The sequence below is a fragment of the Apus apus genome, chromosome 5, assembly GCF_020740795.1.
Source record: "Apus apus isolate bApuApu2 chromosome 5, bApuApu2.pri.cur, whole genome shotgun sequence".
In the NCBI taxonomy this organism is placed as follows: domain Eukaryota; kingdom Metazoa; phylum Chordata; class Aves; order Apodiformes; family Apodidae; genus Apus; species Apus apus.
The window spans coordinates 24,123,701-24,135,965 of record NC_067286.1 but is presented as its reverse complement, the minus strand read 5'-3'; the positions used below and the strand labels follow the sequence as shown (position 1 = coordinate 24,135,965).

Here is a 12,265-nt window from a genome sequence, read left to right as displayed (position 1 = left end):
AAGTCATATAATTTATTTACTTTCTATATCCTAGGATACCAGATGGTCCCATTGATCAGGGACCAGCTGCAGGAAAGGTACATGCTTTAGAGGAGCAACTTCTAAAGGCCAAAGAACAGATAGAAAACTTTAAGAAGCGGACAGGAAATGGTTGGTAGATAAATTTTCTTTTACTTCTAAAACAAGTTTTGGTATTCCATATCACAAAAACACTGGTTTCTTAACAAGTAATTAAGCTACAGGTGCTGATGCTTTTTCTTTTTTCCCCCCCTTTGTTTTAAATAGGAGGCCTTGGAAAAGACCATGAAATTTTGAGGAGGAAGATTGAAAATGGGGCTAAGGAACTTTGGTTTTTTCTCCAGAGTGAACTGAAGAAGTTGAAAAATCTAGAAGGAAGTGAACTGCAAAGACGCATTGATGAATTTCTGTCTGATTTGGGTCATCAGGGAAGGTACTTATATTGGTTGACTCTGCTTTTCTGTTGAAAGGATTATGGATTGATTTAAGTAGACTACTGATACACTGCTTAAAAATCTCTTAGGATAAACTGCTGGCATGTGGGCTAAAATATCATCTCTGAAACATGAACATAACATTAATACATGTATTTCATGGGACATAAAGTATATATCCAGCTTATATCACTACAGCTTAGAGTATGTCCCTTTAACTTGTTATATTTTTATTTTTTTCTCAGAAGACATTTGTCGTGAATTCCTGTTGTTTTCCAGTTACATCTGTTTATATATGTGCATAGAAAAATATCAAACAGCCTTACAAGTACTTATTTTAGGTATCTGATTGTGCCTTTCATAAAGACTAGAATGTAATTTACATTGATCATTGGGATATTACATAATTGGAATGACTATAAAATTGGGTAATATCTTAATTTCAGGCTGAATTGTCACACTGTAAAGTCACTTATTTTTGTAGTTGGAATCTAACAGACTATTCCAGATTAAAATGACCTTTAATTACATTGTCATTATTATGTTGTTCAAAGATGTGTTGGAATTACATTTTCAGTTGTTGATCTTTTGGCCTCCCCTTTTTGAAGTACCTATTTTATTACACTAAAACATTTTGTATGAGTTTTTTCATTCTGAACAAAATTAATCCAGAAACTGTTAAAAATTCAGTGAAATGTGTCTGTAAACCTGTTATAAATATAACTCTGTTCCTAACAGGATTGCAATGGCAATTTGTGTCACATTAGTAAACAGTCATAAGGAAGTAGTTGAATTAACTTAATATACCACCTTAAATCTCTTTCCCTAAAAACCTGAGATCTGCGTATATGAACATCAGTAGTAAAGCATAAGACTTTGAAAATAATACTGTAGCAAAAAGAAAAAACAGTCAAAATTTTCAATTCTTGAGAAGTAAACACTATTTAAAATGTAGTTTGAAAAAAAAATGAATTTGATTATTAATGTGGGCAAATTCTATAGTCCATTGAAGTTTGTAAACTAATGTCCCACAATTTCAAAACCAGTTTGTCACACATAATTGTAATTAAAAGTGTGAAGGGACTATTCTGTTATCAAGAGTTATTATGTATATAAAATTGGCCTTTACATTTCATCAAGATATTTCTCTGCTGAGTGCAATTATGTATGTTTCACTTGAAATAAAAGCAGTGATTGTCTGAAGGAAAATTTTCCAAAAGACTTGAGATCTTCAGGTAATAATTAACAGAGAAGCTGCCACTTTCAATAGTTACGTCCACTCAGAAGTTGTTCTCCAGAGGAGCTTTTTCCATTTGAGTTTGTTGGACTTCAGGTCATTGATTCTTCATGTACTTCTAAACTATCTGTGCCAAAAGTGAAATAGTCTAATATCAGACCTACTGACATCTATCATGGGAACAAAATCACTTATGTACACATTACTGCTTTTTTTTATACAGCCAGGATCACATCAGGGAGTTGTCACAGTGGAACCTTGAAGTTATGTGTTTGATGCTAGAATGTATCATGTGCCTTCCTCCCAGTATGCATCTTTTTTTATTCCTTTCCTTCCTACACCAATGACTATTAATTAGTTAAGTCCAACTTGCAAGTTTTTGTATTTCTGACTGCTTTATCTTCACATCTCTCTGTACTGCAGAATGAGGTGGAGCCATTACTAGAAATGCATGCTCCTTTGCATTGAATAGTGAAAGTCTGCATTATAGATGTCTGGAAGTTACAAGATTAATCCCACCGTGGAATTCTGAAACCACTGTGGTTCTGGAAGAAGTTTGTTTGTGATGCAAGCAATAACAGCTGCTTTTTTTTTTTCTTTCTTAAGAATTTTCTTGTTGAATAAAAGTATTAAAGAATACTATACCTGGCACACTGGGTGTCAAAAGCAGACTGTCCTGAAATCTGTTGAGACCTAGCAGTATATCTTTGTAGGCCTTCCTGTGTGTGTGTGTGGGGGGGGGGGGGTCAAAGGAAAACTTGAGTCAATTAAGTTAAAACCAAACAGCCAGAAACTAGGTTTTATTAAAATAAGATCTAGACAGTTTTTGGTTATATATATATATATATATTTTACAACATGGAAGTTCAAAGCAATAGCATAAGAAAAAACAGGTACAGAAATGTTTCTGCAATATTCAGTCTGTGTTCTTGGTGTATTTACAACTTCGACTTATGGACAAGAAAATTATCTTGTGTTGCAGAAAGCTCTTCTTGCTTCCCTTCAGTCCCAAGGAAATTTGTTCTTTCACCATTGAGGTCAGGCTGTCTGCTTCTTTCCCGTTAATCTTTCAGTCTTACTGTGTAAGTCGCAGGAAAACTCCCAGCTCTGTGTGTGTGTCCTTTGTCCTGTCTTGTGCTGCTGTCTCTGGGGTGTTCTTTTCCCTTAGGATAAACAGTACTTCCCCAGGGAAGGAGCAGTCTCTTTTCCCTCCACACAGTCCATCTGGTCTCTTCTACTGGAAGGACCATAATATACATTTAAGAAGGAGCAAATCAGATGCTCTCATTCACTCAGAGAATCACAGCTTTTTGGTAGGGCTTTTTGTTATTGCTAGAGTTGTTTGGGTTTTTTTTAAATATATGTGGACTTCTTAATTTTTTAAGGAATTTAACAAGTTGCCAAATGTCCTTTTCTTGACAGTGATATCTTAAACATTTCTTACTTATGGACAACAACAAATAGATATTGTTGGTTAGTAATACACTGAAAAGCCAAGTTTGACTTCCTAAATATCTGTAGTGCCACTGTCTGAAATGTTTTTTGCCATTGTACAACCCTCAATAGCCTCTAATAAACCTGTGCAGGCTCATTTTTTGTCTGTACTTAGCTGTCTTGAGCTCATGGATCACTGATTCATCTACTTTTTGGCTCTCTACCTGAGGTTTACTCTGGTCTTTGGTATTAGTCTGTGGATCTTCTAAATTTGTATTAATAAGCCATCATGATGGTCTGTCACACTCAAAAGAAATTAGCAGGTGTAAACCTAAAAAATGCACTTTTCCCAGCAGTAGCCATCAAAGAAACAAGGGCTCCATGACTGACAGTGTGTTAAAATTACACTACCTTATAATCATTTCTGTGTGACAACAACTGGGAATTCTTCAGTTCCTGGTTTACTTCAGAGTTTTATAAGGAAAAAGAAAAAAAAAAAAAAAAAAAAAAAAGATTGTGGATACTACCAGAAAACTCTTGCATGAATTCATAAAATTTCCCACAAGTCATTTTATATATTTGATTGATTGTACTGAGCAAAGCTGCCTTTCCCTTAAGTGTTGAGTCACTGAGGCCATGTAAGGACTCTTTCATTCCTCTTACAACAAAAATGATGGAAAATAATTGTATTTCATCTGTAAGGCTGATTTTTTAAACTTACCTACTGCCTTTGCTTTGTCATGGTCCCTGTGGTTAATAATACAGGAAATCAAATTTGGACAATGCTTTGTTTCCTTAGAAACAGGAAAAATTACTTAAGTACTCAGAGGGAAGATTTTTTTTTTATTTGATAGGGTTTGTATTTTCAGTTATTTAATGCAAATATTTAATATAAATATATTTCTATAAAGTAAAAGGAAATTGTGCTAATTACTTACATCACAGGTACAGGAAAGGATTTTTTTAAGGCCAATGAAAGAGAACATTTGAAAATTGTTTAAAATTTGGCTGTGGTTGTGCAGCTGTTTTTAATTATGGTAGGGAAATACCGTTTTAAAAAAAAATAATATTTAGACAAGAAATTTCTAGGTTTTCTTTTAAACATCCAGCATGCTTGCATCCTGATTGGGAAGGAAAATATATTTAAATTCCCAAGGAAATGCATGGATTTCCTTTTTAAATTTACCTGCTAGCCTCTAAGGCTTTCTATAAATTGGAAAGCACTGCTTTAAGAGGAGCAGAGTCCATTGTATTATAACTGAATGATTTATTTCAATATTTACCATTTAAATATTGTGTCATTAGAAATAGTTCCCTAATAGATACATGGTCTGCTCGTCTCTCACTTGCTAAGTTTATTTACAAATAGTTGCTAACTAGGTTTGTGGTTCCAGTACTAACTAGTGCTGCCAACATCAGTGTCTTGTATTACTTCACTGATGAGCACTTCAAAGTTTGTTAGGAAATATGCTTGTTTTCTCCTCATTGTCTTTTTTTGTCAGCTCCCAGTCTTCTCTGCCTTCGTTCTGTGCTTCAATTCCTAGTGATCAAAATTGTAGCTTATTAAGAATTTCAGGCAAAAAATTGTAATGTCAGATGCAAGAACTAAGAAAAGTTTTTCAAACTTTAACATTGTTGTGGGGAAATGTTGAGCAACTTTAAATACTGTCAGTCTGTAAACCCAGTTCTGAAATTACTGGGTCTGAATTGCGCTACCTGTTACTTGTAGAATAGCTATTAATGTTTTTACAAATATTTGAGTAGTTTGCTTCTGGCTTTGTATTTCCCCCCAAAAGTCACATTCTTCCTGTGTGTTTGGGCTATTTCTCACAAAATTCCTGGCTAATCTTAGCAAATAAATAACAGCTACCATTTTTCTTCTCATGACAAGAGTTCTTTGTCCTCTTACTTGGCCACTGTAATGTGTTAACCCTAAGAAGAGGATCTCTAGTGTATTAGACAACCTCAGTTTAATATTTGATAATTCCTTAGAATTCACATTTTGTAGTCTTAACTTGTAATATGAGCATTAGTCTTTTTTTGAATTTTTTGTGTTTTTTTTACCATTTGAGTATTAGTAGCATGCAGTCGTTCCAAGCAACCAAAACTCTTGCTGCCTTCTGGAGTCAGAAGGAGCTCCATGACATAGAAAATACTGTATACTAAATGTAATAATATTCTGTAGTTAGTTTTAACTAATAAAAATAGAAAGATTACTGTAGTATGTGCTAAAGATATTTCAAATATTGCATTCTGTATAAGCATAGGAAGATGATGGTAGGATGTAATTAACAGTGCATTACAACAGAAGCTACTGTAGGAGTCGCTTTGATCTGGAGCCACTGGATAATGTGTCTAGCATGGAACTATTTTGCAGTTTAGTTTCCTTCAGCACATATCAGAGACAAATGCTTTATAGCAAGTGTAAGAGTTTTTGTAGCACTTCTGTTTATAATTCTGTGTAGTAATGGAACACCTTAAACGGAGAAGACAGCTTTGTTGGCTGGAGGTGGCATAGATAAGTTGTTTTTGAGGCTACAATTGGAATATCTCTTTAATTTGCCTTTGATTTCATCTAATCCTCCAATTTAGTAATGTTAATACTGTTTTCCATCTTTTAAAGATTGTTTTCCATTGTTGCTTACAGGTCAATAATGACTGACTTGTACTACCTCAGTCAAACAGATGGAGCAGGAGACTGGCGAGAAAAAGAGGCCAAAGATCTAACAGATTTGGTACAGAGAAGAATAACCTACCTACAGGTAAGAGAGTAGAGCTTTTATATCAAGGTAAACTTTAAAATAAAAAAAATATGTGTGTATATATGTATAATTTAGCTATACTCTTTTAATAGGATAATTACATTACAGTTTTAAGTGAATGTTTGTATATGAATGAATTACATACAAAGCAAATTAGAATGTTTGTTTCAAACATTGCTTTATATGTATATGGAACTATAATATTTCAAACAAATCTTTGCTGTTTTGAGTTTTTGTTGCGCGTTTTGGTTTGTTTGTTTGTGGGTTTTTTGGATCCATGGTTTTCACTGGGCTATACTTACCTGTTTGGATTCTTTGTTTTACTATAAAAAGTAAGTCTCTGGTTTCTGTTTTGCTTTCCTAAAAGTTTCAGAATGTATACATACGTTTGCATAGCGTTAAAAAGAAAAAATGTCAAAGTCCTTGAAACTTCTGAACAAGCTCCCCCTTTTAAATATACGAGTATGCAAAATGGAAGTACTTGTGTAGTGTATTGTCCAGTCCTAAACTGTTTCAACAGTTGTGTGAGACTTCTCGTAGAAGCTCCTATTTGTGAGTGTATAAAGCCTTTTTAATATATGTGCTTGGGTGTGCCTGTAAAATTCATACAAAACTTGATCTGAAGGTTTTGGGACTTGTATTCATGTATGAATGCATGCAGCTCATTATATAGTTACTTGGTTGGTTTTTCCATGCACGTGCACGTCTCACTGCTTTGTCTTGCATCGTCATGTCTAATGTCTGATCTTTTCTCTTTGTAGACAGCTGAATTTATTTCATAGATTTTCATTGTTTCACATTTCACAGTTCAGCTGTTGGGACTTTCTCTTCTGTGACCAAGCTATGTATTTGTTGCTTGTTAAATAAAAAGACTACACCCTTCTGTGGAACTAACTCCCTGTAAATTTTGCGGAAAGCATCACTTTATTGTCTTGCTTCAACTTCTTGAGAACTGTTCCTCATTTGTTCATTTTTGATGTCACTGTTTGGCAGTGATGAACTGCAGCTCCTTTTCGTGCTGATAAATATGGCCTTTGCCTTTTTGTCTTCTTTCACTGTATCCATTTGTTGTCTTATCTAGGAATGTGTGTTTCTGGAGAGTGATTGTCTTCCTATTGTGTTTTACAGTGCTCAGGGCCTTAGTTCAAGACTAGGACCTCAAAATATGTACGATGAATAACAGAAGTAAAAGGCACTTAGGAGAAGAGAAGCTCAAAAGTGAAGCATTAAATAAATGTTTACATTGTGTAAGCATTTCTAGTGAATTTGAAAAAAAAAATATTTACTGAGCAAAGAGCTGGGGAGCCCAGTTAGCTCCTTCTAAAATTTATTTAGAGGCATATAGTGTATGTTAAAGGGTTTTCATCTCTTTAGAGGTAATTTATTCTCATTTTAAAAAATCTTCTACATATTGATGTTTTGTGTGCTTGGTTGGTTGGTTCTCAATGAATGGTAAGACACTAGCACACGTTGCCCAGAGAAGCTGTGAAAGCCCTGTCCCTGGAAGTGTTCAAGGGCAGGTTGGATGGGGCTTTGAACAATGTGGTCTAGTGGGAGGGTCCCTGCCCATGCAGGGGCGTTGGAACTGGATGATCTTAAGTCCCTTCCAACCCAAACCATTCTATGATAAGCTCAGATACTGCCTTGTCTTAAAATTTGAGTATAGCAATTTGAAAAAAGCACAGTTGTAAAAAAACAGCTTTTAACTAGCTTTCTATTTAGGTCACAAACTAATATTAATATATATGCTTTCTAATTAAGGCTCCAAGTAATGTTAAAACCCAAGTAAGCACATTATATTAACATTGGTAAGCATTCATGTTATCAAATTATGTTTCTTTATGTGATTCCTACTTGATTTCCATAATATTGTTAATAGACTATTGTATAAACTTACATTTGCATGCAAGGAAGTTAGAAAGGCCCACCTTATTCATACCACTTCAAATTTGTAATCAATTAAATGCTTTCATATTCAAGAGGACACAGGCATTTGAAGGTATTGGAAGTCTAGATAATGTTATCTTTTGGTATTTTCTAACAATTCTCAGAGATTATTCCTTTCAAAATAGTTACCAAAAAGTTAGTTTTTATAACAATTTTTGTTACATGGAAAAAAGTGATAAGACAGTCGTAATATAATAGTTTCTTGCCCTTTTGACATCTCTAATGAATCTGTTGTTCCTTTCTGCATGCTTTCTTTAAAATCAAGACTTTTAAAAATGTCTTAACAGAAGCATATTGCAAAATTATTAGTTTGTTTTAAAATAAATTAATAAAAAGACTTGTATGGCTTGGTTTTTGGTAAATGCATTTTGTTAATGGTTTACTTTTGATTATAATATGTCTTTTTACAATCTAGTTAAAGTATGTTGCGCAATGGTATTAAAACTTCAGATAGTTTGTATAAAGTATGAATTGTTATTATCAAATGGGAGTTAAAACATCTAGACACATCTTTCAAAAATAGAAGTAAAACATGTAAACACAAAATAAAAAAAATTAACTTCTGTAACTGATTATTGTGTCAGCTTCTGACAATTCTTTAAATGACAGAAGGAAGCTTAATGTAATTTTTTTTATCAGGCTAATATTTCTGTTAAAGTAGCAACATAACAATATGCACTATTATCTTTGCTTTCTTGAGCTTAAGTCTTTTCTACACAGTACCAATTAATAGCAGAAAATTATTCTACATGTACCTGCTATCATTGCACAGAATTGCATGGTGTAAATATATCTGTAGATTCAGAGAGAAGATTTTTTTCCAAAGAATTCTTTCTTTGTGGACCTGTACACAATACTAGAAAAACCCTTTTTCCTAAAAGACTGTGGCAGCTGGATATGTTACAGTCTCAAAGATACCTGTTAGATTTGGTCTCAAGTTGGATTTCTCATTAGATTTCCAATAACAAGAGTGGTGGTCTGAGGAACAAAAATTAGAAATTGAAATTTTGTTTACTGTTTTTCATATCTAGTTAGGTTTTGAATCAGCTGGTTTTTCCCTAAAATGAAAAAAATGCTCAAGTAACATGTTTTGCGGTTTGTTGTTTCGTTTTTCTTCCAGATCTGAACTATTCTCCCTGCCTTTATGCAAATGAATACACAAATTAAATTTTTTATTTAGTATTTTAAGACTCAGAATATCCAGGTTATCTTTTAAGATCACTTGATGATCTCAGTTCTCCAGATGGTGATTTTTGGGTTTTGGAAAGACCTTATTTGTTGCAACTTTATAGAAAAAAAAAAAAATTAAGTTGTTTTAGTGTGAGAGGAAGAGAATTGATACTGACACTCAAATACCAGGTTTCTTACAGCTTAACTGAAAAATAACTTTTCATCCTAGAGATTTTATTAAAAAAATCCATTTTGGAATGTAGAAGAATGTCTAGACACATGCAAGGATGAATGGATACGGCAAAGTACTATATTTTACAGAAGTAAATGCTTCTCTAGATTATCTTGTTTTGTTGTCCACGTATCTAAATGTATTTATTAGTTTGTACTTTTAAACAGAGCATTCACATCACATAGACATTTGCCTGCTTTGTTGTTGCTTCTTGAACTGTGGAAGTGTCATATATTATTTTATTGAGAGTGAATGCAGATTAAAATACTGGTTTTTATCAGTCTGATCAGGTGTGTGTTTTATGTTCTGTGTGTGGTATGTGGTCAGTTAGTTTGGGAAACAGTCCACTAATAAAAATTTGTTTTATTCTGTATCCTGTAGACAGGTGGAAAGTTTCTTTTGGTGGGTGGCATGCATACTCATTGAAAGAGAACTAACAAACTTGGAAAAATGGCAAAGGAAAAAGCAGTCCAACGTTGAGGATCATATTGATGAAATGTGAACTTTTGAGTCCAAATGTTAGCTTATTCTGACAGGTTTACAAATGAGGAAGTAATTTAAAATCTTGAAAGTATTCTGTTTTACATTTGGATAGTGAAGTATGTTCAATAACTGTTCATGTTCACAGTGAAGGATTCACATAAAATTTTCATGGAGCTGAAGCTCAGTCATCCATTTTAATATGAGATGTATTATGGATGGTTTGTGTAGTTTATGACATTTGTCATTTTTTCAGAAAAAAAGTATTCTTTTGTGTATATCTTCTCTTCAGCTTCACTTTTCATCCATATTTACAGAATCCGAAGGATTGCAGCAAAGCTAAGAAACTTGTGTGTAACATCAACAAAGGCTGTGGCTATGGCTGCCAGCTGCACCATGTGGTCTATTGCTTCATGATTGCGTACGGCACCCAGCGAACACTCATTCTGGAGTCTCAGAATTGGCGCTATGCTACCGGTGGCTGGGAGACTGTGTTTAGGCCTGTAAGTGAGACGTGTACTGACAGATCAGGTACCACCACTGGACACTGGTCAGGTAAGACTTAATAACTCAAATCATTTCTCCCTGTTTTTTGCAGGTTCATTTATGAATAACTTCATCCCTCTTTCTTTACCGTTATGCGGAGCGTAATAACTATGACTGCTATTATATACATAAGCATCTTTTACATCTTATTTTTTCACTGTATTGAAAAAAGTACTGCCCTTAAGATACCTCTTATTTGGCAGAGATTTTATGATATAAAACTTGGATATTTCAGATTGAAATTATAATTCTTCAGCAGTCTGCCACTGTGTTGTCTGCCAGATATGAGTCCAATTTTTATGGGAAGAGAATATGAAATAGAGGATGTTGTTGGTAAGCTTTAAAACCAAATATAAAGGAAAGGAAAATGGTATGCTATAGTCATTCACACACACACAAAGTAATGAAACAATTGGAAGAATTTTTAATGTAAACTGAACTGACTTGAAATTCAGGTTGTAAAAATAGTGGCAATGTTAAATACTCCTTTATTTGTAGGTCAATAAGTTGATCCATTCTTATACTAGGCTGAAGAGTTTTGCTTGAATAACTAGATGGGCATTAGATACCTTTGTCTCAAAGTAAACAGCATTCATTTTAATGGAACTCTCACAGTCATCATCTTTAACATCTGCCTGGTTTTATAATTCTTGCGATATATTTTTCAGGTATTTGTCAAAATTGAGTAGGTATACAGCACAATTGGAGGTGGCTGGCGATATGGTAACTTTTCTCTCTATTTCTGATAAACACTAGGAAGGATTTTTTAAAAGTTTCTACAGGGATAATTTTATGTGAACAATTATCAGGTTTTTAAAACATAGGTTTTATTGACTCTTCCTCTTCTGTTAGACATTCTTATTTTTTCTAAGACTAACTGGTATTACAGTGGGAGTTTATAAATGTTAAAGTAAATGGAAGGAGGGCTCAGCTTAGCAAAAATAATACAACTGACTGTTCTTCATGAAGTGTAGGTAAATCTAGTGACATGTCCTCATTGATAAAAGGAGATTGTTGGAAAAAACATAACTAAACAGTTGGGTTACAAAGAAGTGGGATGTGAATGTTAATTTTAATAATATTTTGTATTATTTACAGTTACAGTCCACATAATTATTGGATGAGTAGATAAGTTAACAATGGGTATAGAATGGTCTAAGCTGTGGACAAAACCAATTTAGACTGAGAAATGGTAAGAGAGATGTTGTGCTACTTTTCAGGCTATAGCTGTTCTGTTTATCAGCACTGATGCAAATTTTTATTATAGCATGTGGCACATTAATCTTATTCCAGAAAGGAATTTTGACTTGGTAAGTGTCTGTTTAAAGACAAATAAGAAGGACTTGTACTTTTTATTATTTGTTAATTGTACCTAAAGACTCAAGAAGAGACTCAAGAGTTCCTTTGCACTATGTCCTGAAGGTTATACTTGGCAGGAACAGTTGTGACTTGGTTTTAGTTGTGACATGTAACAAAAACTGTAGGGATTTCAGTAGACAATTGTGTAGACTACACTCATGAGTAAGAGACAGTGCACTGATGGGGTATTATTTTAGCATACAGTTTTCTCATTAGAACAACAGGAGCTACAGCATGACTTTTGCAGACCAGTACTATCTCAGTGCCATAAAGACAATACACAGTCTGTTTGGATTAGCAAGCAGAGCTTTTCAGTTCTGGGTTGACAGAAACTGGTTTCCCCCCATCGTCTTAATTTTTCTGTTGACTTCTCCTGATGCACAGATTTTTGATGGAGTGTGAAGTTTGACACAGAGAAGAATGACCAAATCTCCAAGTCATTGGAGAGGGTGCCCTGTGCCTAGAGTCACAAAAAATAATCCCTTTCCTTCACCTCTGACAGGTATAGGGTTACACTGTGTTACAGGAGAACTCTGAACTAGACACTGGGCTTGGAAATTAACACCAATAAGGAGAGGAAAAGAAAAATGTAGATATTAATTCCTTCACTTCATCTCTCTTTCTGTCTTTGAAATGGTGGAACATG

General features: G+C 34.0%; 1 protein-coding gene across 3 annotated transcripts in view; it reads left to right on the top strand.

The window, feature by feature from the left end:
* Nucleotides 1–12,265, top strand: part of FUT8 (fucosyltransferase 8) — a 107,048-nt gene that overhangs the window by 62,104 nt on the left and 32,679 nt on the right. For all 3 annotated transcript variants that reach the window (XM_051620994.1, XM_051620995.1, XM_051620996.1), the window contains 4 exons: nucleotides 35–150; nucleotides 286–451; nucleotides 5,771–5,885; nucleotides 10,032–10,269. In XM_051620994.1, coding sequence (XP_051476954.1) covers nucleotides 35–150; nucleotides 286–451; nucleotides 5,771–5,885; nucleotides 10,032–10,269 — 635 coding nt within the window. The remainder of the gene's footprint in view (nucleotides 1–34; nucleotides 151–285; nucleotides 452–5,770; nucleotides 5,886–10,031; nucleotides 10,270–12,265) is intronic.